General features: G+C 42.9%; 1 protein-coding gene across 1 annotated transcript in view; it reads left to right on the top strand.

The window, feature by feature from the left end:
- Nucleotides 1-18,418: 18,418 nt before the first annotated feature.
- ANKRD22 (ankyrin repeat domain 22) overlaps nucleotides 18,419-24,196 on the top strand; it is a 29,899-nt gene continuing 24,121 nt past the window's right edge. Inside the window, exons 1-2 of the mRNA XM_063434986.1 lie at nucleotides 18,419-18,455; nucleotides 22,462-22,516. Coding sequence (XP_063291056.1) covers nucleotides 22,496-22,516 — 21 coding nt within the window. The 5' untranslated portion in view covers nucleotides 18,419-18,455; nucleotides 22,462-22,495. The remainder of the gene's footprint in view (nucleotides 18,456-22,461; nucleotides 22,517-24,196) is intronic.

Here is a 24,196-nt window from a genome sequence, read left to right as displayed (position 1 = left end):
ATCCTGTGCCACCGAACCACCAGGGAATGTAGTGTACTACATACTACCAGACAGTCACTAGAGGGACTTCCGGGCTCGATGGCACTTTTGGTCGCCTAAATGACGCGGGACGTTCTCGCGCTATGCATGAGGACTTCCAGCGTCACCTGAATCCTTATAGGAAAAGCATTGAATGCGCATTAGGTCTGCTCCCCTCCCCATGGCTGATGGCAGGGAAGGAATGTGGGCAGAGCCGAGCCAGCGCTGAGCAGCCCTGGACCCAGGTGTGTGTCAAAAGGGGTTATTAACACCCTTCTGCACCGGGGGAGGGGGGCTTGACAAAGGGGGAAGTTATAGTGCCAGGAAAAAAAGTTTGTTTTCCTGGCACTATAGTTTCCCTTTAACCATGGCTGAATTTTTTTTATTTTTTTTTAAGAATGAAAGATGTAACCTACTGGCAATCTGCCTTAAACAAACCCCGCCTTTCAAAAAGTATTTTGAGAATGTTATTAGGATTTTACCCATTGAATATAAATAATAATTTGTCTCTTGCCTCTAAGCATTTTTCTGATCAGTGGATCCTACAGAAGACTAATTTTGTTTTAACTCCCCTGAGTGTACACTATTAATCTTGTAGTGCTGAGTAGCTGGCACATCTATTATTGTTTGAAACCAGCATATAGACCGGAAAAACCAGTCCTTGCTAATTTAGTCATCAAATGTTTTCAAGGGGTGAGGCTGCTTCTTTAAAAAATCCCTTTTATAAATTCATTTATATTAATGTCTATAAAATATACAGTTCTATCTTTATAAAAAAGATCTGTAAAACCACAGCTGCACAAAAAAAGTTTTTATTTTCAAGGTTTTCTCTAAAACTGCTAATAATTATTGGGAAATCACCGGGGAATTGCACATTTAAAAACAAAATAACCGAACCGGAACCCAGAGAGTGTTTGTTTATTTTACATGTATAATTTTAATTCCTTAGTGAAATCTGAGAATTCACTCTTCACTGAATAACAGTGATTAATTTGACAACGTTTCAGCCATTAACTTATAAGAGTTTCTTCACTAAACTGTAGTTTGTAGTAAATGTGAGACTGAGTAGCACATTTTAGGCAAAAATAGATGGATAGAAAAATTCTCACATTCCGGCGGGGTTTACTCACAGAAAAATTTTAATTCACTTTCATAAACACCAGCTGTTTTCCAATGTCCCAAATGTTGCTATTCAGTTTTGAATTAATATCTGTTAATTGTTTTAATTATTTATGCAGTAAACATTAAATTATGGTGAATTGAAACTCAAATTCCAAAAAGTTTAATCAAGCTTTAAAGCAATGTTCTTCTTGTCCATGTTCCACATTGGCAGTCATCCTTTTGTTCATCACAGCCTTGATGGCATCACCAGATCACTATTCATGGCCAGGGCAGTTGTTGATGTTAACATGGCATTAAGGAAGTCTTAATCCATCTTACTCATTAAACCAAGTATTGGCTAGAATTGACCAGGGACCACAAATTCTCTTTAAAATGGCTGAACTACACAAGGCACGAGGAAGTCTGCATAGCTCTCTATTATACTTGTTTGTTTTTAGTAATTTTTTTAAATTCAGTATTAATTTCATTTTATTTGCTGTTATTTTTTTTTCTTCATGTGGCAATTATTTTAACCTTGGGTGCGGGCACAGCTGCATCTCTGGTGACACCCAGTTGGGGCAGAACATCTGAAAAAAGGGCATTCATGCCACGTTGACTCGTCATAGCACTGGCAGCCCCACTGTAGGCAGTACAGTTGCAGAGTATTTAGCTCAGAGGATCTAACTGCAGTTCCTGCTTAGGAACTAAAGGCTTTCCGGCATTAGTAGTCGAGTCGGGAGGCAGTGCCTGGTAGACCCCAGGTAGGAAGTCAAACTATTCTGGTTATTTTACTAGTCATGGTGTGGTGGAATCTCAGTAAAAATAAATTTAGTAGGCCGAGATTACCACGTGGCATGTGTACGTGCATATACTGGTGTATCGGTCGGTTGGTTGCACGTGGCAAAGATACAATCAGTAGTGTACGGAGCATGTGCGAGAATACCGGATGTATTATTCCCCTCCTCCATTGTGCTGGGCAAGCCATGCGGTCAAACTGGAAGTTAGTTCTTATTCGATTGATTGGTTAAGAGAATGTGTGGGTGGAGCTACTTATGGGTGGAGTTACATGCTTATATAAGGAGCCTAAACTATTGTCCGGGGCTCAGAACGTGTTGTATTTTGGTGACATTAGTCCCTCCTGAGTCCCGATCGGTGAACCGAATAAAGAATCTCTTCCTTCCTGAAGAAACCTGTGTCCATCTCTCTGTGCTTGGCTTCCGTCAGTTTCTCCGGTATCATTTGGTGCATTGGCCGGGAAGCTCATCGTTCAACGGTAGCTGAGAAGCAGAGGCGTGAGACGGTCTATCTTTGCCCACGTTCTCTACGGCTGCACCCTTGAACTTCTGCGTGGACCTCCCTTCGTCTCGGCGCCACTGGTCTGTTGTCCAGGAGATCATTTGCCTCTATATAGTAAGTGCTGGGGTGTCCCCGTCGATGAGTGTGAACTCAGGTTCAGGAACGAGGAGGTAAGACGACCGCTGTTTTAGACGGCGGACCCACTAGGGGTATTGGATACCGATTGTGCGGTAGGCCCATAAGGGGTTATTTGGAATCTGCCCCCTCCAGTGGAGGGAAGGAGCGAAGGCGCACCGCTCAATTAAACGCCCTGTAGTCAGCCCGTTTAAGTTCTGGTGTAAATAGCCCTAGCCGGACACCGGTGTCTTGTCTAGACTAGCGTTCTAGGGTGTATATTACGTTCGCTAGGTCGGAGGGACCGGGAGACTAAATTCGGTTCGCTAGCTCTCAACCTATCTTGGCTAAGTGGGAAGGCGTGTAAATTTGGAACCCACTAGACTTTTGATAGAGTAGATAGACTAAGAGGGTACTGTTGTAAATTCCGCCCTCTAGTTCGCTATATGTGGTGCTTGGGCAGTGTGGCTAACCAAAACGGATGTAGATAGTTTTAGGTAGTCCATCAAGGTACTGGCCAATAGATTAGTTGGGAATTGTAAATGTGCTAAAGATTGTTGTAGTAGCGTGTATATCTTGCTAGATACCGTGAGCTCTGCCGTCTAGCGAGAATGTGAATAGTGTGTAACTGTATTATAGCGCACGGTACCATAACCATGTATAATTACTGATACTGTAAATAAGTACTAATAATTGTCGTCTATGTTGCATGTTTTAACACCATAACCACTACTAATTGTACTGTGACTTTAAATTGTACTTTAACCTATGCTAACCGTACTGTAACTACTGTTTGTAAAGACGATGTTACTGGGGTATGTTATAGACGGGTAATTCAAATATAGGGAATTATAGCGTGGGTGACCGTATAGGTTCGCCAAAGGGCACAGTATTAGTTACTTAGTGACTGGTGTAACAGCTGTGTGTGTACGGGAATTCCCAGAGTGTTTTGTTGTGTGCGTTTCACTTAGTAACTGTACCACGTGGTGCTGTTGCCGAGGGAACGGGTGTGACCGTTGGTTGAGTGTTTGTATAGTTTCTGTTGGAAACGACGCTCCATTGTTAAGTATGGGCGCGTCAGATTCGACGATTTTGGATCCCTTAGGATGTATGATAAAGAATTTTAAAAAGGGATATACAGTATGTGATTTTGGGGTAAAGATGTCTCCAGCACGCTTGATTACGTTGTGTAGTAGGGAATGGCCTACTTTGGTTGCCGCATGGCCGCCACGCGGCAGTTTGGATCCTAATCTGGTACAGCGTGTACACGTGGCTGTATCAGGTAGGCCTGAACTTTATGGCCAGTTTCATATATTGATTGTTGGAGGCAGGCTGTAAAAGACTCGCCAAAATGGATCCGAGTATGCCACAAGGAACAATGTCGCCTCATGGTGGCCAGGACTCGCTTGTCCACTAAGGCCGTAATTACGCCCATTTTGGACACGCCCCCTGAGTCTGAGATCCCTATGCCGCCCCCTTACTCCTCCTCCACCGGAAGAGGAGGTGCTGCTGGAAACGCTCCTCCCGTTGTCCCCACCTACTTCCTCCTCTAGCTCAGAGCCCAGCCCTCTTGTTTCAAACCCTCTGCTTCCGTTAACTCCACATACCCAGATTTGGCGCCATATCTAGCTTCCGGTCAGGCTCCCCCTAGCCCAGCCCGGAATATTTTACTCACCAACCTTCCCCTTAGTAAAGCTTCCCCATCCCCTTGCCTTACTACCCCTCGACCGGAACCCATCTCTACGAAGCCCCATACTAACCCGACAACTGACCGGTACCCTCCAACCCCGACATTATCAAATGCCTCTTCGATTGACTCCTGGCCCGACACACATTAACGATGACGGCCAGATACAATATGCTGATCCAGTCTACGTCTATGTCCCTTTCACAACCACCGATCTCTTTAATTGGAAAACCCATAACTCCTCTTACACCGAAAAGCCTCAAGCCATGACGGATCGGTTTACTTCAATAGTCCAGACACATAATCCCACTTGGGCTGATTGCCAGCAATTATTAATGACATTGTTTAATAACGAGGAAAGGACTAGGATAAATCAAGTGGCAATTAAAGCGATGGAAGAAGAGGCCCGTACACAAAATCAGGCCAACCCAGCAGCATGGGCCACAGCCCATTATCCAAACACCGATCCAAATTGGAATGTCAATGGCGCAGACATGGTCCATTTAAAAGCTTATAGGGACGCTATTATTGCTGGCATGAAAGCTGGAGGAAAGAAGGCGATTAACATGTCTAAGACAGCTGAGGTATTACAGAAATGTGATGAATCGCCCAGTGTCTTTTATGACCGATTATTGGAGGCATACCGCTTGTATACCCCCTTTAATCCGGAGGCCCCTGAGAATTCCCAAATGGTTAACTCTGCCTTTGTCAGCCAAGCCTACGGAGATATAAAGCGCAAGCTACAAAAGTTAGAAGGGTTCGTAGGGATGTCCATAACCCAACTAATGGAGGTAGCGAATAAAGTGTACATGAAAGGGAAACAGAGACAAAGAAGGAGGAAGAGCGCAAGATGCGTAGAAAGGCAGATATGCTAGCGGTAGCGATCGCAGGCGTAGTTAGAAGGGAAAAGGAAGTATATAGGGGAACGGATAAAGGCGATGGTAAGTGGAATAGGGAACCCCTGAGTAGGAATCAGTGTACTGTAGGGAAGAAGGGCATTGGAGAAGTGAGTGTCCACAAAGGGAACAGTATGAGAGAGACAGACCTAGGGCAGGATATGGTAATTATAGAGGCAGAGCGAGCGGTAGAGGAGGTCCTGGAGGGAATAATGGTAGCAATAGAGGAAATGTTAGAGAAGACAGGTATTATCCAGCAGCGCAGAGATCCCGCGATAGAGAAGATAGGGACTTTGTAGGATTGGCTGACACGGTCATGGAGGACTATTGATACCGACCGGGCTCCATCCCCCTTGGCCGAGCGGAGCCTATGGTCGATGTATCAATAGGGGGAAAAAGGAGTGCGTTCATGATCGATACTGGTGCTGAACATTCGGTGGTGACTGACCTAGTTGCTCCTCCATCTGGAAGAACCATCACTGTAATAGGAGCAACTGGAAGGAGTGCTGCTAAACCGGTTCTTAAAAGTCGACTCTGTACATTGGGAGGCCACGTAGTAAAACATCAATTCCTTTATATGCCTGAATGTCCAGTCCAACTGCTAGGACGTGATTTGTTGTCAAAACTACAAGCGCAGATAACGTTTCTACCTAATGGAACAACATCTTTAAAATTCAATGGACCTTCAGGTATAATGACAATATCTGTACCAAAGGAAGAAGAGTGGCGACTTTATACAGCGTTGACTAGCCAAAACCCTAAGAGTGATGAATCCTTGTTCAATATACCAGGAGTTTGGGCAGAGAACAACCCACCAGGACTTGCTCGCAATATCCCACCAATTCGAATCGAACTGAAACTTGGGGTCTATCCAGTGAGCTTAAGGCAATATCATATCCCACAAAAGGCCAAGAAGAACATACAATCTTATCTGGATAAGTTCATACGGTATGGTATCCTAAAATTCTGTACTTCCCCCTGGAACACCCCATTGCTGCCTGTTCAAAAGCCCGGTACAGATGAGTATCGCCCTGTGCAGGACTTGAGAGCAGTCATTGATGCGGTCGTAAGTATACATCCAGTTGTGCCCAATCCATATAACCTGCTTGCTTTAATTCCGGGCGGGGCTACCTATTTCACTGTCTTAGATCTCAAAGATGCCTTCTTTTGCCTTCGAATTGCTGCGGAAAGCCAGTGTATCTTCGCATTCCAATGGGAAAATGCCGTAACTGGCTCGAAACGCCAGATGACTTGGACAAGACTGCCCCAAGGGTTTAAAAATTCACCTACCCTATTTGGATCAGCTTTAAGCCAAGACTTACTGGATTTCAAGTCCATCCCAGGAGAGTGTGTACTATTACAATATGTAGATGATTTGTTGATAGCGGCAGTTACAAGAGAAATATGTCAGCAAGCAACACATGATCTACTACACATTCTCTGGAAGGCAGGATACAAGGTGTCCAGGAAGAAAGCTCAGTTGTGTCAGCCAACTGTCAAGTATCTGGGATTCCATATCTCTGAAGGTCAAAGAATAATGGGGCCAGAGAGAAAAGAAGCTGTATGCCAAATACCAATACCCAAGAATAGAAGACAAGTACGGGAATTCTTGGGGGCAGCAGGCTTCTATAGGATATGGATTCCCAGTTATGCGATATTGGCGAAACCTCTTTATGCAGCTATAAAAGGTACAGAACACGATCCCTTCCTATGGACCCCTGAACAGCAAAAGGCATTTGAAGATGTGAAGAAGGCTTTGATGAGTGCCCCAGCATTAGGTCTACCTGATCGTACACGTCCATTCTACTTATATGTACACGAGCAAAGAAGAATGGCTGTGGGAGTATTGACACAGTACTTGGGATCATGGCAAAGACCTGTTGCCTACATGTCTAAGCAACTGGATGCAGTGGCCAGTGGTCTTCCACCTTGTCTAAGAGCCGTAGCTGCCGCTGCCCTGCTGGTAGCCGAAGCTGATAAACTCACTCTGGGTCAAGAACTTTATGTGCGAGTCCCGCACGCAGTACAGACGTTGCTAGACTATAAAGGCAATCATTGGTTTAGTAACAGCCGTATGACCAAGTATCAAGCAATGTTGTGTGAAAACCCAAGAGTGCATCTAGAGACTGTTAATACCTTAAATCCAGCTACCCTTTTGCCACAACCTACTGGGAGTTAACATGATTGCCTGGAGGTGATGGATGAAGTATTCTCAAGTAGACCAGATCTTCGTGACTTTCCCATCCAGAACCCTGATGTCCAGTATTATACGGACGGCAGTAGTTATGTGAAAGAAGGGATTCGCTATGCAGGATATGCAGTAACAACCATAGACAAGGTGATAGAAGCTCGACCATTGTCAAAAGGAACATCGGCACAGAAGGCAGAACTAATTGCACTAACACGAGCGTTACAATTGGCTGAAGGTTTAAGAGTGAACATCTACACGGACTCCAAGTATGCGTTTTTAATTTAAACGGCTTTTATTCGTGTCATCGGATATGTATAACAATGCGATAAGATAGTATAATAGGAGACACGCAGGTCTCGCAACAGTGGGAGCAGCCATATAAATATAAAGTGATGAACACCAAAACAATATTAACAAGTAGAAGGTAGTACAGTAGCAACATTGTTAGCTTCGTTACGGTACATGTAGTAAATATGCAAACATCTGTATCCTATAATCGGTTGCAAAAGGGTAGGTTTATCAATTCTGTGTGAGCCAGATAGTGACTGTGTAGTGTATGGACAAGATACGCCAGTCATCATAATGGCCGTGTACAGCCGAGGAGTATCTTTGAAGCGGATAGGGGCTATTATAACATCTGTGGTAAGGTTGACCTGAAGAAATAAGTCAGAGAGGAGACTCGTCGCAAGTATGCGTTTTTAACCACTCATGCCCACGGAGCTTTGTATAAAGAAAGAGGACTATTGAATTCAGAGGATAAAGAAATTAAGTACGCAGCTGAAATATTACAACTACTGGAAGCCGTGTGGGAACCGAAAGAAGTTGGTATTATACATTGTCGGGCGCATCTGAAAGGAGATGGTGATGTAACCAAAGGAAATCGGATGGCAGATAATGCAGCTAAGCGTGCCGCTGAATTAGGAAGACAGGAATATGTGGAACATATAGCTGCTCTTATACCGACTCCACTGTCTCAATGGACTCCAGTTTATACAGCTCAAGAAGAAGAGTGGTTAAAGACAGAAGCTGGGAAATACCTGGAGAACAAATGGTATCAGTTAGAAGATGGAAGAATAGTCATTCCAGCATCACTAGCTGTAGAAATTGTCCAGAACTATCACAACGGGACACATTCTGGAAGAGATAGTATGGAAGAATCTCTCAGAAAACATTTCTACATACCAAGATTGTCCAACTTGACTCAAGCCATTGTACGAAGATGTGTGATATGTGCCAAGAATAATGCAAGGCAAGGACCAGTGAAACCACTGGGAGTCCAGTATATGGGGGGACTCACTATGTCCGATCTTCAAATAGACTATACAGTAATGCCTAAATCCGGTGGACATCGCTACCTACTAGTAGTTGTGTGTACCTATTCAGGCTGGGTATAAGCATGTCCTACTCGTACAGAGAAAGCAGGAGAAGTTGTACGATTCCTGTTGCGAGAAATATTACCCCGATATGGACTACCATGCTCTATAGGATCGGATAATGGTCCAGCCTTTGGTCACCAGTGCCTACAACAACCGACTCATATGCTTGGTATTAAGTGGAAGCTTCATACGGCATATAGACCTCAGAGCTCTGGGAAAGTAGAAAGAATGAATAGAACTATTAAGAACCAGTTGGCAAAGATGTGTCAAGAGACTCCGCTTAAGAGGAATGTTCTTTTGCCTATAGCTCTGTTGCGTATTCGTAGTACACCTACCAGAAGGATGGGTCTCTCTCCTTTTGAGATCATGTATGGGCGTCCACCTCCCGTACTTGGTAACTTAAGGGGGGATTTGAGTCAGTTGGGAGAAGGAATTACCCGGCAGCAGGTTGTAGAGTTGGGTAAAACTATGGGGGAGGTACAGAAATGGGTACAAGATAGATTACCTGTGAATATTTATCCCCCTGTTCATAGTTATCATCCAGGAGATCAAGTATGGATAAAAGAGTGGAACAGTGTACCGTTGGGGCCTAAGTGGAGGGGTCCTTATGTTGTTCTTTTGTCTACCCCTACAGCAATAAAGGTGGCTGAAGTGACTCCGTGGATTCATCACTCCAGGGTTAAACCAGCAGCAGTAGATTCTTGGCAAGCTACACCAGATCCAGAGAATCCCTGCAAGATCCGGTTAAAACGCACGACTCAGTCGGAGTGACGAGGAGATATTGGGATTACAAGTGTGTTTAAAGAGATCAGTAAGTGAGTGTTTTGACGGCCATAATAAAGCCTGACCACTCACCCACGTGACATAGCCAGGGTGTCTTGAAGGGACCCCTGTGAAGGGAAGAGAGGACCTGCAGAACTCCATTCCTTGCAGCCCTTACACCCTGGAAGCTGAGGTGCCATCGCACGGACGAAGACTGAGGATAAAGATGTCGAAAGAAGTGCTTTTGATAATGTGTATTTTTGTGATTTTAAATATTCAGGGAGGTAGAGGTACCGACACACCTAGCTGTGAGGTTTGCATTAAGACTACTATAACAGGTATGTCAGGGTACCTGAAGTCTCTACCTCGGAGGAGGTTAGACTTCCAAACGACCGTCCTCTCAGGGGGGCTGATTCATTCAATCCTCACCGCTCTCATAGCCGTTTACACGCCGGCCGCGATGGCCCCACTTCCTTTTATGACGCGGCGCTCAGGAGCCGACGTCATGACGGCAATCACGTCCCGACCTGTCAATCAAGTTCGGAACAACGAATCAGGGCTCGGCAGGGGCGGAGTCATCAATTAAAGAGCCAAGGTATAAAATAGGGATGTGTGTAATGGTTTATTGCCCTGTCGTGGTTCTAGCTTGTCTGGTCACTCCGTGCTCTTATTACTGTTTGTGTTTTTGGTTCTGACTCGGCTTGTATTTTCGTTCCTGCTTAACTCTTGTGTCCTTTGACCTCGGCTCGGCTCTCGCTTACCTGTTCTCTCGTTCCCTCGACCTCGGCTTGTCTCTAAACATTCTTTGCCTTCTCCTTACGTTAGTCCGGCCATTCTAAGGTCCGGTATACGTACCTAGCTCCTGTTTGTATTCTGCGTGTTGGATCCCTGTCCCGATCCTGACAAGGTAATCATATTTCCCAGATCCTAATTTGGCATTCACAATATGAGTGTAAAGGATATGTGTCTAGGTGTAGATACTTAGGTATAGAATATAGTGTATGCCATTTAGGAGTAGGAGAACCAAAGTGCTTCAATCCAGAGTATCAACCCTGTACAATTTGGTTGACCCTCCGGAATGGAGATCCACAGGGGACCCTAATAAATAAAACCGTATTAGAAACCGTACATTCTTCGGGTGTTCTGCTATTTGATGCATGTAAAGCGATATCAAGTGGTAGAAAGCCGTGGAATGTATGCGGGGATCTTAAATGGGAGAGAAAGTATGGGTCTAACGATAAGTATATTTGTCCCAGTAGTAAAAATAAGTACGTAAGTCCAAAATGCCCAGATAGGGATTATAATTATTGCCCATATTGGTCTTGTGTGGGGTGGGCAACTTGGGGACAGACAGTAGATAAGGATATGATTGTTACTAAGTTGCCTACCAAACCGTATTGTAAGTCTATGGAGTGTAACCCAGTCCATATACTTATTAATAATCCTGAACAATTTTTAGATAGGTTCGGTAACTTGTTTGGGTTCCAGATATATGGGACGGGTTTGGATCCTGGGACAATATTGTTTATAGGGATAGAGACCGATACCGTAGCATCCCAAACTCATCAGGTTTTCCATTCTTTTTATGAAGAGATGAGTGTAGACAATAAGATCCCCCATAATGCTAAAAACCTGTTTATAGATTTAGCTGAAAGTATTGCTGGTAGTCTTAATGTGACCAACTGCTATGTGTGTGGAGGTACTAACATGGGAGACCAATGGCCCTGGGCAGGGCTGCCATCAGAAATTGTGGGGCCCCTGACAAAGCACAAGGTCTGGGCCCCCCCGCCCCCTCCCTCCCGGGCCCGCCCACGCCCTACCTAGTCCGCTGACAATGATGCAGGACTGAATGTGGTGTGTATAGTGGAAGTGAATTAGAATGTGTGTAATGGATGTAGTGTTTGTGTGTATTAGATACTGTTTGTGCAGTGAATGCAGAGTGTGTGTTTGTGTAGCGGATGCAGTGTGTATAGTGAACGCAAAGTGTGTTTCAGTAGTGCATGTAGTGTGTGTACAGTGATGTAGTGTGTGTTTGTGTAGTGGATGTAGTGTTTGTATGTACTATATGAAATGTGTTTAGTGGATGCAGTGTCTGTAGTGGATGCAGTGTGTGTATTAGACACAGTGTCTGTGTATAGTGAATGCAGAGTGTTTCAATTTGTGATGGATGTAGTGTGTGTACTGTGAATACAGGCTGTTTGTGTAGTGGATGCTGTGTGTACAGTTAATGCAGAGTGTGTGTCAGTATAGTGAATCCAGAGTGTGTGTTAGTGTGTAATGAATGCAGAGTGTGTGTTAGTGTGTAATGAATGCAGAGTGTGTGTTAGTGTGTAGTGAATGCAGAGTGTGTCAATGTAATGAATGTAGTGTGTGTGTGTTGGTGCAGTGAATGCAGAGTGTGTGAAAATGTGTAGTGAATGCAGAGTGTGTGTTAATGTGTAGTGAATGCAGAGTGTGTGTTAATGTGTAGTGAATGCAGAGTGTGTGTTAATGTGTAGTGAATGCAGAGAGTGTGTTAGTGTGTAGCGGATGCAGAGTGTGTGTTAGTTTGTAGCGGATGCAGTGTGTTAATGTGTACTGAATGCAGAGAGTGTTTGAGTAGTGGATGTAGTGTGTGTACAGTGATGTAGTGTGTGTTTGTGTAGTGGATGCAGTGTTTGTATGTACTAGATGAAATGTGTTTAGTGGATGCAGTGTCTGTAGTGGATGTAGTGTGTGTATTAGACGCAGTGTCTGTGTATAGTGAATGCAGAGTGTTTTAATTTGTGGTGGATGTAGTGTGTGTACTGTGAATACAAGATGTTTGTGTAGTGGATGCTGTGTGTACAGTTGATGCAGAGTGTATGTTAGTATAGTGAATGCAGAGTGTGTGCATAGTTTAGTGAATGCAGAGTGTGTGTTAGTGTGTAATAAATGCAGAGTGTGTGTTAGGGTGTAGTGAATGCTGAGTGTGTCAGTGTAATGAATGTAGTGTGTGTGTAAATTTGTAGTGAATGCAGAGAGTGTGTTAGTGTAGTGAATGCAGAAAGTGTGTTAGTGTAGTGAATGCAGAAAGTGTGTTAGTGTAGTGAACGCAGAGAGTGTGTTAATGTGTAGTGAATGCAGAGAGTGTGTTAGTGTGTAGCGGATGCAGAGTGTGTGTTAGTGTAGTGAATGCAGAGTGTTAATGTGTAGTGAATGCAGAGAGTGCGTTAGTGTGTAGCGGATGCAGAGTGTGTGCTAGTGTAGTGAATGCAGAGTGTGCATATGTAGCGAATGTAGAGTGTGTGTCAGTATAGTGGATGCAGTGAGTGGGTTAGTGTGTAGTGTATGCAGAGTGCATGTTGTATTAGTGAATGCAGTGTGTGTATTGTATTAGTGTATTAGTGTATGCAGTGTGTGTGTTAGTGTATGCAGTGTGTGTGTTGTATTAGTGTATGCAGTGTGTGTGTGTGTGTTGTGTTAGTGTATGCAGTGTGTGTGTTGTATTAGTGTATGCAGTGTGTGTTGTGTCAGTGTATGCAGAGTGTGTGTTGTGTCAGTGTATGCAGAGTGTGTGTTGTGTCAGTGTATGCAGAGTGTGTGTTGTGTCAGTGTATGCAGAGTGTGTGTTGTGTCAGTGTATGCAGAGTGTGTGTTGTGTCAGTGTATGCAGAGTGTGCGTTGTCAGTGTATGCAGAGTGTGTGTGTTGTGTTAGTGTATGCAGTGTGTGTGTGGTGGTAGTGTGTGTTGTGTTGGTGTATGCAGAGTGTGTGTTGTGTTAGTGTATGCTGGGTGTGTGTTGTGTTGGTGTATGCAGAGTGTGTGTTGTGTTAGTGTATGCAGTGTGTGTGTTGTGTCAGTGTATGTAATGTGTGTGTTGTATCAGTGTATGTAGTGTGTGTGTTGTGTTAGTGTATGTAGTGTGTGTGTGTGTGTGTGTTGTGTTAGTGTATATAGTGTGTGTGTTGTGCCAGGGTATGCAGTGTGTGTGTTGTGTCAGTGTATGTAGTGTGTGTGTGTTGTGTTAGTGTATGTAGTGTGTGTGTTGTGTTAGTGTATATAGTGTGTGTTGTGTTAGTGTATATAGTGTGTATGTGTTGTGTCAGTGTATGCAGTGTGTGTGTGTGTTGTGCCAGTGTATGTAGTGTGTGTGTGTGTTGTGTCAGTGTATGTAGTGTGTGTGTGTGTTGTGTCAGTGTATGTAGTGTGTTGTGTCAGTGTATGTAGTGTGTTGTGTCAGTGTATGTGTGTAAATGTGCAATCTGGGGTGAGGGGGAGGGGGGGCATTTTAACATAATAAAAAAAAAATTACATTTAATTAAATTGTTTCTCCCCCCTCCCTGCTTACCTGTGTCTAGGGAGGGGGGAGATTCCATCGCTGGTGGTCCGGTGGCATGGTGGGGCCCCCCGGGTTCCCTGATACCGCAGAGGGGGCCCAGGCAGCACACAGCCTCTTCTCTTCGCTCTCCTCTAATAACTCTCGCGAGACCCGCGGAGCGTTGCCATGGCAACCGGGTCTCGCGAGAGTTATTAGAGGAGAGCGAAGAGAAGAGGCTGTGTGCTGCCTGGGCCCCCTCTGCGGTAACAGGGAGCTGGGGGGCCCGCGGCTGCACACATAGATAGCGATATTCGCTATCTATGTGTGCAGGGAGGGAAAGTGGGGCCCAGGACTGCCAGAGCAGTCCGGGCCCCCCAGGGCCGCCGGGCCCGTGACAACCGTCATGGTTGTCACCCCCTGATGGCGGCCCTGGCCCTGGGAAGCAAAGGAGGTAATGTCCGGTTCTGAGACAATTGAACAAATAATATCTTCATATCTTCACAAGCCGATTATCAAATGAGTGTTAGAGGTAAATCTGAGTGGCGATTAAAGACCTCCATCATAGGTTATATTTGCATAGCAAGGAAAGGAATAATGTTTAACACATCTGTAGGAGAACTAACTTGTCTAGGGCAAAAAGCTTATGATGATATTACAAAGAATACAACCTGGTGGTTGGCTTCAAATGTCTCAGAACCACCTAACCCTTTTGCAAGTTATGCCAATTTAAAGGACGTATGGTTTGATCTACTGGATCTGTGGTAAGAAGGCCTATTCGGAGTTACCACAGGAGTTACCACAGGACTGGGAAGGGGCATGTGTGTTAGGTATGCTCAAACCATCCTTCTTCTTGTTGCCTATTGAAACAGGTGAGACTTTAGGTGTTAAAGTGTATGATGTGAATCATAGGAAGAAAAGGGGACCCCTAGAGATAGGTACCTGGGAAGATAATGAATGGCCTCCCCAGCGTATTATAGATTATTATGGGCCAGCCACTTGGGCAGAGGATGGTACTTTCGGATATAGAACCCCAATATATATGCTCAACCGTATTATAAGGTTACAGGCAGTGGTTGAGATAATTACCAATGAGACATCACAAGCGCTCAATCTCCTAGCGAAGCATAATACTAGGATGAGGACAGCCGTTTACCAAAATAGATTAGCTTTGGATTACCTATTGGCAGTAGAGGGAGGTGTATGTGGGAAGTTTAACCTAAGCAATTGCTGTCTTCAAATAGATGATGAAGGGCAAGCAATAGCTGAGCTTACTAGCCATATGGTTAAACTAGCGCATGTGCCTACTCAGGTATGGAAAGGGTATAATCCAAGTAGTTGGTTTGGTAATTGGTATGAGCAGTTTGGAGGACTTAAGGCATTGGTAGGTGGAGTCATGCTTATCTTAATGCTGTGTCTTCTCCTACCATGTCTTGTTCCTTTGGTAGTTAGGTCTGTGCAGGGCATTATAGAAAATATAGCAGAGAGAAAGGCTGCTGCACAGATAATGGCCATATATAGATATGAGGCTCTAAATCAGGGAGAACTAGTGCAGGAAGAAGAATGTTGAGGGACTCGCGTCATTAGTCGCAGAGTCTGGTCTGGTTCATGGCAACCTGAGGTATATGCAAACTAAGGTTAAGTGATGCCTCCGTAATTGTGAAAATATCAGAGGCATCAAAGGGGGGAATGTGGTGGAATCTCGGTAAAAATAAATTTAGTAGGCCGAGATTACCACGTGGCATGTGTACGTGCATATACTGGTGTATAGGTCGGTTGGTTGCACGTGGCAAAGATACAATCAGTAGTGTACGGAGCATGTGCGAGAATACCGGATGTAGTATTCCCCTCCTCCATTGTGCTGGGCAAGCCATGCGGTCAAACCGGAAGTTACTTCTTCTTCGATTGATTGGTTAAGAGAATGTGTGGGTGGAGCTACTTATGGGTGGAGTTACATGCTTATATAAGGAGCCTACACTATTGTCCGGGGCTCAGAACTTGTATTTTGGTGACATTAGTCCCTCCTGAGTCCCGATCGGTGAACCGAATAAAGAATCTCTTCCTTCCTGAAGAAACCTGTGTCCATCTCTCTGTGCCTGGCTTCCGTCAGTTTCTCCGGTATCATTGGCACCATAACAACCACAGCTGGTGGTGGTGTTTGGAGTGTTTCCTTTTAATTGCTTTGGCAGAAAAGGGGGTTCCTACTGATTGTTTCTATATGGAAATTCAAGATATCAGATGTTGCCACAATATTGCATCCAACTTTGTTTTTGTTCTTTCTAGTCCATGTCTGTTTTCTTCCATTTAAAAAAAATACATTAAAAAAAATATATTTTTTTTTCTTGTGCTTGTTTTTATATGTTCCACCCGTTTTGCTATGTTCTTCATGTCCCAGGTCTAGTGAGGTGGTTTGGTTGCTCTGATTTTAAATCAGGTGTTAATACATTGATGTAAGTATTTAAAGGAACACTATAGTCACCTAAATTACTTTAGCTAAATAAAGCAGTTTTAGTGTATAGATCATTCCCCTGCAATTTCACTGCTCAATTCACTGCCATTTAGGAGTTAAATCACGTTGTTTCTGTTTATGCAGCCCTAGCCACACCTCCCCTGGCTATGATTGACAGAGCCTGCATGAAAAAAAAACTGGTTTCACTTTCAAACAGATGTAATTTACCTTAAATAATTGTATCTCAATCTCTAAATTGAACTTTAATCACATACAGGAGGCTCTTGTAGGGTCTAGCAAGCTATTAACATAGCAGGGGATAAGAACATCTCAATTAAACAGAACTTGCAATAAAAGCCTAAATAGGGCTCTCTATACAGGAAGTGTTTATGGAAGGCTGTGCAAGTCACATGCAGGGAGGTGTGACTAGGGTTCATAAACAAAGGGATTTAACTCCTAAATGGCAGAGGATTGAGCAGTGAGGCTGCAGGGGCATGTTCTTTACACCAAAACTGCTTCATTAAGCTGAAGTTCTTCAGGTGACTATAGTGTCCCTTTAATGGAGGCATTATCTAGAGCTTGTCTTGAATGATTTACCTTAAAGTGGTACGTTTCTTCTGGTTATCAAGTGGAACCTAATCCTTCAATTAGTGTATTCGGTATTAACGATTACAGCGTGTTATAGTGCTTATGGTTCTAGGAGTGTTCTTTTACACTGCACCCTAATAAATAGACACACACACGCGCGCGCAATTTTCTAAACTCACAAATTACAAACACACACTACATTACCTACTACAGCTCTAAGCGCATTAAACATCCCCTTATGTGGGAGGAGCCAATTGATCTGCTGGTGGACAAGGTATTTGTGTTTTTGGGAGTTTTGTCAGGTGGCGCATGTTGAGACTTTATTTATGGGTTAAATTATTTTTATTTATTTTTTTGTATGTTCTTGTGGGAACATTTGATAAAGGGCTGTGGGCCTGAAACATCTGCTTGTTTCTATGCCTACTGCTATATGCTGTAAAACTTTGTGTGCCGCTCGTGCACCTTTTGCATTGAACCACCATATTTATCTCTTCTGTATGTTTTTGGTAGCAAACTGCAATTATCTACTTTTGGCCGCGTTCGTTGACAAATTGTAATTTTTTTAATATTTTTGTGGTACTGCAGATTTCTCACAACCTCTGTTTTCTGCTTTGCAAGCTCTAAGTGCCTGCAAATGGTGAAAAAGTGGCGACACTGTAGGCAGACCTCGCCCTAGTGGCTAGGTCTGCATAAAAAAAGTGATTTAACTCCTAAATAGCAGAGAATTGAGCGATGAAACTACAGGAGCACAATCTATACACCAAAACTGCTTCATTAAGCTAAAGCTGTTTTGGAGCCTTAAGCTCCACCATCTGTCAGGATTGCCAAACGGATGTAGTCCCTACTTTGTGTTCTGTTTTAAAATAAATGGTTCAGATATTGAGAGGGGCAAATTTAAGGTGACAGAGCCACATGAAGTAAACACTGGTTTTAAAAAAAAAACAAAAAAAAAAAAAAACCTTTTATTCTTTCACCAAGGCCAGGATCTCCCTTAGCCGATCTTCCTCCACTGGAATGGAGGGAAATGAGGGAAGGCAACTGAGTTAAGGACGGGGCGACACGGAGAGGGGACCCATGCTGCTCTGTGTTGTTTGATGACTGTCAGTGCGTGCTGGGGTCAGATTCCAATTTTGTACAGAATTAACATTCGAAGACTTGAACTCTTGTTCCGGGCTGGCTGATGATGCTTGCATGTAAACCTAACATACATAACAATGCCCCAATGTCACCAGCAGATGGATTAATCTCTGTATGAGCAGTGTTTCCAAACAAAACGCTGCACCTGCAGACTCCAGGAACCACAACCACTTCAAATCAGTTAAGTGGTCATAATGTTTGGAATGGCCTTTAAGCAATTTCTAAAGTCACCACCTAAAATGTGTCCATTTCAAATGTTCGGAGGTATGCTTTCTTTTAAGATCTTTTTTTTTTAGTTCCTCTTAAATCACAATTTCAGATCATTAAATGTATTCACTTTTTTTTTTTTGGTTTACAATGCAGTGAACTGTACTACTGAAATGTACTCTCCCTCCAAAAAACAACAATAATAAAATAAAATACAGACTCAGAGCTGCAGTCTGCAAGTGAGCCAGCCTCCTCCCCTGACTGCCTGCTTTACACCCCTGCTATGTGGCAGCTGTAGCCATTTTAACACTTCATGTAGAAACTAGAGGCTTTGTGCACAAACATCCCAGCTGACGGTACGTATTATTCAACATAAAGAAATCTTAAATCTCTAATGTAATGTATAAATTAGAATCCAACATTTCATTAGTCATCGCAGCTCCTCTCAAACCACCAGTCTAATTTATTTTCTTTGCTTAAAGGGAACTGTCCCTTCCCAGGGCTTCTAACACGTTCTAATAATATGTTAATATTCCAGCATATTTAAAGGACCACTCTAGGCACCCAGAACACTTCAGCTTAATGAGGTGGTCTGGGTGCCAGGTCCTTCTAGGGTTAACCCATTTTTTCATAAACCTAGCAGTTTCAGAGAAACTGCTATGTTTATGAATGGGTTAAGCCTTCCCCCTATGTCCTCTAGTGGCTGTCTCATTGACAGCCGCTAGAGGCGCTTGCGTGCTTCTCACTGTGATTTTCACAGTGAGAGCACGCCAGCGTCCATAGGAAAGCATTATGAATGCTTTCCTATGTGACCGGCTGAATGCGCGCGCAGCTCTTGCCGCGCGTGCGCATTCAGCCGACGGGGAGGAGAAGAGGCGGATCGGAGGAGGAGAGCAGGAGGAGATCTCTCCGCCCAGCGCTGGAAAAAGGTAAGATTTAACCCCTTTCCCCTTTCCAGAGCCGGGCGGGAGGGGGACCCTGAGGGTGGGGGCACCCTCAGGGCACTCTAGTGCCAGGAAAACGAGTAGGTTTTCCTGGCACTAGAGTGGTCCTTTAACCAATATGTGCTTTGTGAGGGCAGAAAAGTAGTATTAAAAAATCAATACCGCTGTGTCTACTCAATCTTGGAACTGAGCACCTCCATCTTGGATCCCTGCCAATCGTTGTTCCACACTCCAGCATTTGTACCAGTCCGTCAGCATAGAGCCCCCACTTTCACTCCACCAACTTGTATCAAATATCTTCATGGAAGTAAAAATGACCAATAGCCCAGAGGAAACATAAGGGTTTATTTTAATAAAGTGAGAATTCACAGTGAATTTAAGGCCAGTGTAGCTGAACTTAAATAATTTTTCCAGTTTAGCTATATTGATCTTGATTGAATTTTTAAAGTCTGTTTCAATTCCCACTTTAGTAAGTAAACCCGTATAATCATCGTCGGTTCAATCGTATGCCCTGCCTGTGCCAAGACTGAACTAGATTACGATGTTAATTGCTAAATGTTTAATATACACTTTTAGAAACCCATCACATGAATAAAAAGGTTATAACACAAATTTTAGGCAGTTCCCAACATTTTATGATATGACATTAAATGATATGCCCAAGCCTTCTCAGCTAGGTGGAGTATCCAAGTAGCGTACATTCATTCTCGGTTGGAAAACCAGTAGATGGCTAGTTTGAGGGGTTTTTGTTTTTTTTTGTTTTTTTTAAGGTGTAAATGTTTAAAAAAAAAAAAATGTAAATGGTGAAGCCCCAATTAATCTACTTTTGTCCTCGGAATGTGAATGTAAAAGAGACCCCAGGAGGCGATAACTTGAACAAGTCTACTTATTAATTAACCCAAGTGAAGAAAGCAATTCCATCCAATTGCACTTGTGCTGTTCACATAACAGCCTGAGCATCTCCTATCTGTAATATCACTAGGGCAAATTAATTTTACTAGAATGGCAGCTTTGGGTTTTCAGTTAAACGAACTTTCCAAATTAAAAATACCAAAAAACTAAACAAAAATCACTTTTTGTAGATATGCCCCCAATCCTGGGTCAAGTCCTGGGGTAAAAAGTGTGGGAACTCACCCAAGATACCCCCCCCCCCCCCCCCCCCCCCGAAAAATACACTAGTATGCATAGACGCATGCACGCACACACATACTGATGACATTCATGCGCGCACACACTCTGACAGGCTCACACACAAATACACTCACAGACAAACACACACTCACAGACAGACACATACACACACACACACACACACACTTCCAGAAACTCAGATAAACCCACACACATTTCCAGGCACACACGAACAGCCACACATACATAAGCTCACACTCACAGACACACACTCACAGACACACACTCACAAACAAAGATATATATATATATATATATATATATATATATATATATACACACATATACACTCACAAACATACATTTTTACAAAATGCTTAACAAATGTCCACCCAGCCTCCCTACCTGGAGAGCTGGCGTGGACTTGTCCCTGGGGTCCAGTGGGGCTAAAGCGTGGCGGGCGGCTGTGGTGCCTGATACACGCGGCGAGGGAGCTGCTGGCCTGTCTCCTCTGCTCCCTCGCGGGCTGTCTATTAATGCCGGGAGCCGGAATATGACGTCATATTCCGGCTTCCGTAGACAGCGCGCGAGGGAGCAGAGGAGACAGACCAGCAGCTCCCTTGTAAGTTGGGTAGGGTAGCCATGACAACAAGTACAAGCGTCTTGATGGGATGCAGCGCACACAGAGCATGCTGTACATAGGAAGCCAAATCCCAGCGCACACACTCATACACTCTGCATCCCATACACACACAATGTTCCCTATAAACACAATGTTGGAATCTGTTCCGCACAAAAATTCACACTACAGAAACGCAGAACTACTCTCAATAAACCTGTAGAAACACAAATGATGTCCATCCAAAACCGCACATAAGACGCCCATTATTATTCAAAACTAGCCCAAACTTATATTAAGCTCATAAGCAAGTGGCTTGTTATATATATATATATATATATATATATATATATATATATATATATATGCGAGCGATCATTTAAAGGAATATCAGATCAAAATGCAACACTGTATTAACAACCTGACTGCATCACCAGGGCACACAATATATTCCTTACGCACACACAGACTGAATTACCAGCAATAGCACACTGCATTCTCTACATACACACTAAATCCCTTATAAACACACGCTCTGTGGTGTAGTATGTTTGTGCTGTAGGGGCTGTAGAGAGACAAACGGCCCCTTTAACACACACACAATCACACCTTTGAAACACATTAACAAAACAGTTTCTGGTATCACCATAATTGGTGTAGCAGAGGACAGTCACCTGCAATTGTGAGGTTTATTACAGTGGAAATCTGTGATACATACAAAATGCACGTTGCTCTCTGATTTTATAGCTGTGTAGCGCTGTGATTCGCTACCTATGCCCATATATAATACTGTATATTACCTAAACGTCCTGTTTATTATTTTCTTACTAGGGAGTTCAGTTTTATAGATTCTGTTATTATTACCGTAGGATTTTGTTTGTGTCTGTTTGCCTGTGTGTGTGTGTGTGTGTGTATGTAACTGTGTAAGCAACAGTGTGTATACCAAGAGGCATGTTAAGTGGTGGAATTGGGGTGGGGCATTTACAAAGGGATCACCAAATAGTTTTTGGGCTCAAGCCCAGGGTGTCTTTTGACCCTAGCAACACCACAGCCTGCCACACAAGAGACTTTCAGACTTTCTCATTGAGAACCATAAACTAGATAAAATGAACTAACGTGCTGACTGCACTCTGCTCCTTTCGAATGTCATACATTTGCTGCATGTATGGTTATTACGCCAAGGCTTATAAAAATGGTTTCCACGATCCCATTTTGATTTTTGTTTTAATTTTGTTTAGGCAAGCTTCTTATACCTCAACATTAATGGTGTTTGCGGGTGCCCATTTTGGCACTGGGTAAAACATACTGGTGTATGTGTTGGTACAAGCAGACAAACTCATCTGCAATACAACATATTAATTTAATCTTTCTACATTCAGGATATGATTCACGTTGGGACATTACAAGATTCTCCCTGTGTTTTACTTCTCTGCATGTTCTAAGTGGTTACATGTGAAGAAGGAATGAATGGGAAGGCCTGTGTTTCAACACGTACCAGCCCAGCATTGTATTGGGAAACCTGACACGTATGGGTTGGGCGTCTTTAACTGTAATTCTTGCACTTCAGAATGTTTCACACTTCCACTTGTGTGTTGCCTTTTGTGTAAAGGAATCTTTCTTCATTTTTTGTTTAATTTTTTTTTTCTACCATCTCTTATTTCTAAGCAGCAAACGGTGAAGACACAATCTGTCCACTGAGGACATGGGGATCCTTTACTCTGAGGTATGTTAAACATTAATTATTTATGAGCCAGAAACAAGTCTAGCGGCAAGTAACAAAATACCAGATTTTATCAGTTCTACCTCTCTAGACAAAGGTGTCACCTTGTATGTAAGAACATGGATGTGCTGGGGGATAAAGGTAACTAGTAGATTGTAGTTGCATTAAAATTGCAAAAAATGTAAAAAGTACGTTTCTGAACTTGTAATTTAACTTCTGTTATTTTTTTTTTAACCAAGTAGAGCAAAGAGGTCTGAAACAATGTCAAAGGTTAATGTGTAAAAAAACAAAACAAAAAAAAAAGTGTCTGGATAAGTTAATCTTTTGGGTATGGAAATTAGGCTAGTCAGGCAAAGCATCATGGGAATTGTAGTTGCGCAACAGTTGGGTATCTCCCTTTTGAACATCGATTCGAAATGTCTACACTGATTTATAGTATTAGGGTATAGTAATGCATACATGTGTGTATTGATGAGCATATATTGATTTTAATGATGGAAATGGTGGTCTAATGGCAAAATATGCCTAGTATATAGTCAAGACATATGAAATTTGATAAAATACTTATTGGAAGTAAACCTGTATACTATAATTATTAAAGGGCTAAATGGTTAAATATGATGTCTTATTTGCAGTATTACATGGAAATGTGCATGTAATTGAATGTTTGGTTTTGTTTAGTCCCCGTGTGTTTACTTTTTAGCTCTTTTTTACAATGCAAAGAAATATTCAGTTCTCACACTGCTGCATTACACCTACAACAGTACGGTTGGTTTATTCAGCGAACCTGAATTGTGTGAAAGGAGATTGAATTGCAAACTTCAGGCCAAACTAGTCAAGTGGGAAAACCATAGATAACATTCAATAATAATAGTGCAGCTTATTTATTATAGCCTAGATTTTGCAGTGCACTACATTGTGGTTTACTGTTTCTGATAATAAACAAGTTGATGATATCACAAGTTTGAGTTTTGTGAATGTGCCCTGTCATTAAATTAAAGGAACACTATAGTCCCCTAAATTACTTTAGCTAAATAAAGAAGTTTTAGTGTATAGATCATTCCCCTGCAATTTCACTGCTCAATTCACTGTCATTTAGGAGTTAAATCACTTTGTTTCTGTTTATGCAGCCCTAGCCACACCTCCTCTGGCTATGATTGACAGAGCCTGCATGAAAAATAAAACTGGTTTCACTTTCAAACAGATGTAATTTGCCTTAAATTATTGTATCTCAATCTCTAAATTGAACTTTAATCACATACAGGAGGCTCTTGCAGGGTCTAGCAAGCTATTAACATAGTAGGGGATAGGAAAATCTTAATTAAACAACTTGCAATAAAGAAAGCCTAAATAGGGCTCTCTTTACAGGTAGTGTTTATGGAAGGCTGTGCAAGTCACATGCAGGGAGGTGTGACTAGCGTTCATAAACAAAGGGATTTCACTCATAAATGGCAGATGATTGAGCAGTGAGGCTGCAGGGGCATGTTCTATACACCAAAACTGCTTCATTAAGCTAAAGTTGTTCAGGTGACTATAGTGTCCCTTTAAAAACAAAACACCATAATTGACCCCTTAGGACACAGACGTAAGTAACCCCTCAGAAATAAAAGGCCAGCATGACACAACATTTCCGTCATTGCCCTTACGGGGTTAAGAGTTTTTTTTGTAAACCGAATGTGAGTA

This window comes from Pelobates fuscus, chromosome 10, assembly GCF_036172605.1.
Source record: "Pelobates fuscus isolate aPelFus1 chromosome 10, aPelFus1.pri, whole genome shotgun sequence".
NCBI lineage: Eukaryota > Metazoa > Chordata > Amphibia > Anura > Pelobatidae > Pelobates > Pelobates fuscus.
This window is presented reverse-complemented; position numbering and strand designations above follow the sequence as displayed.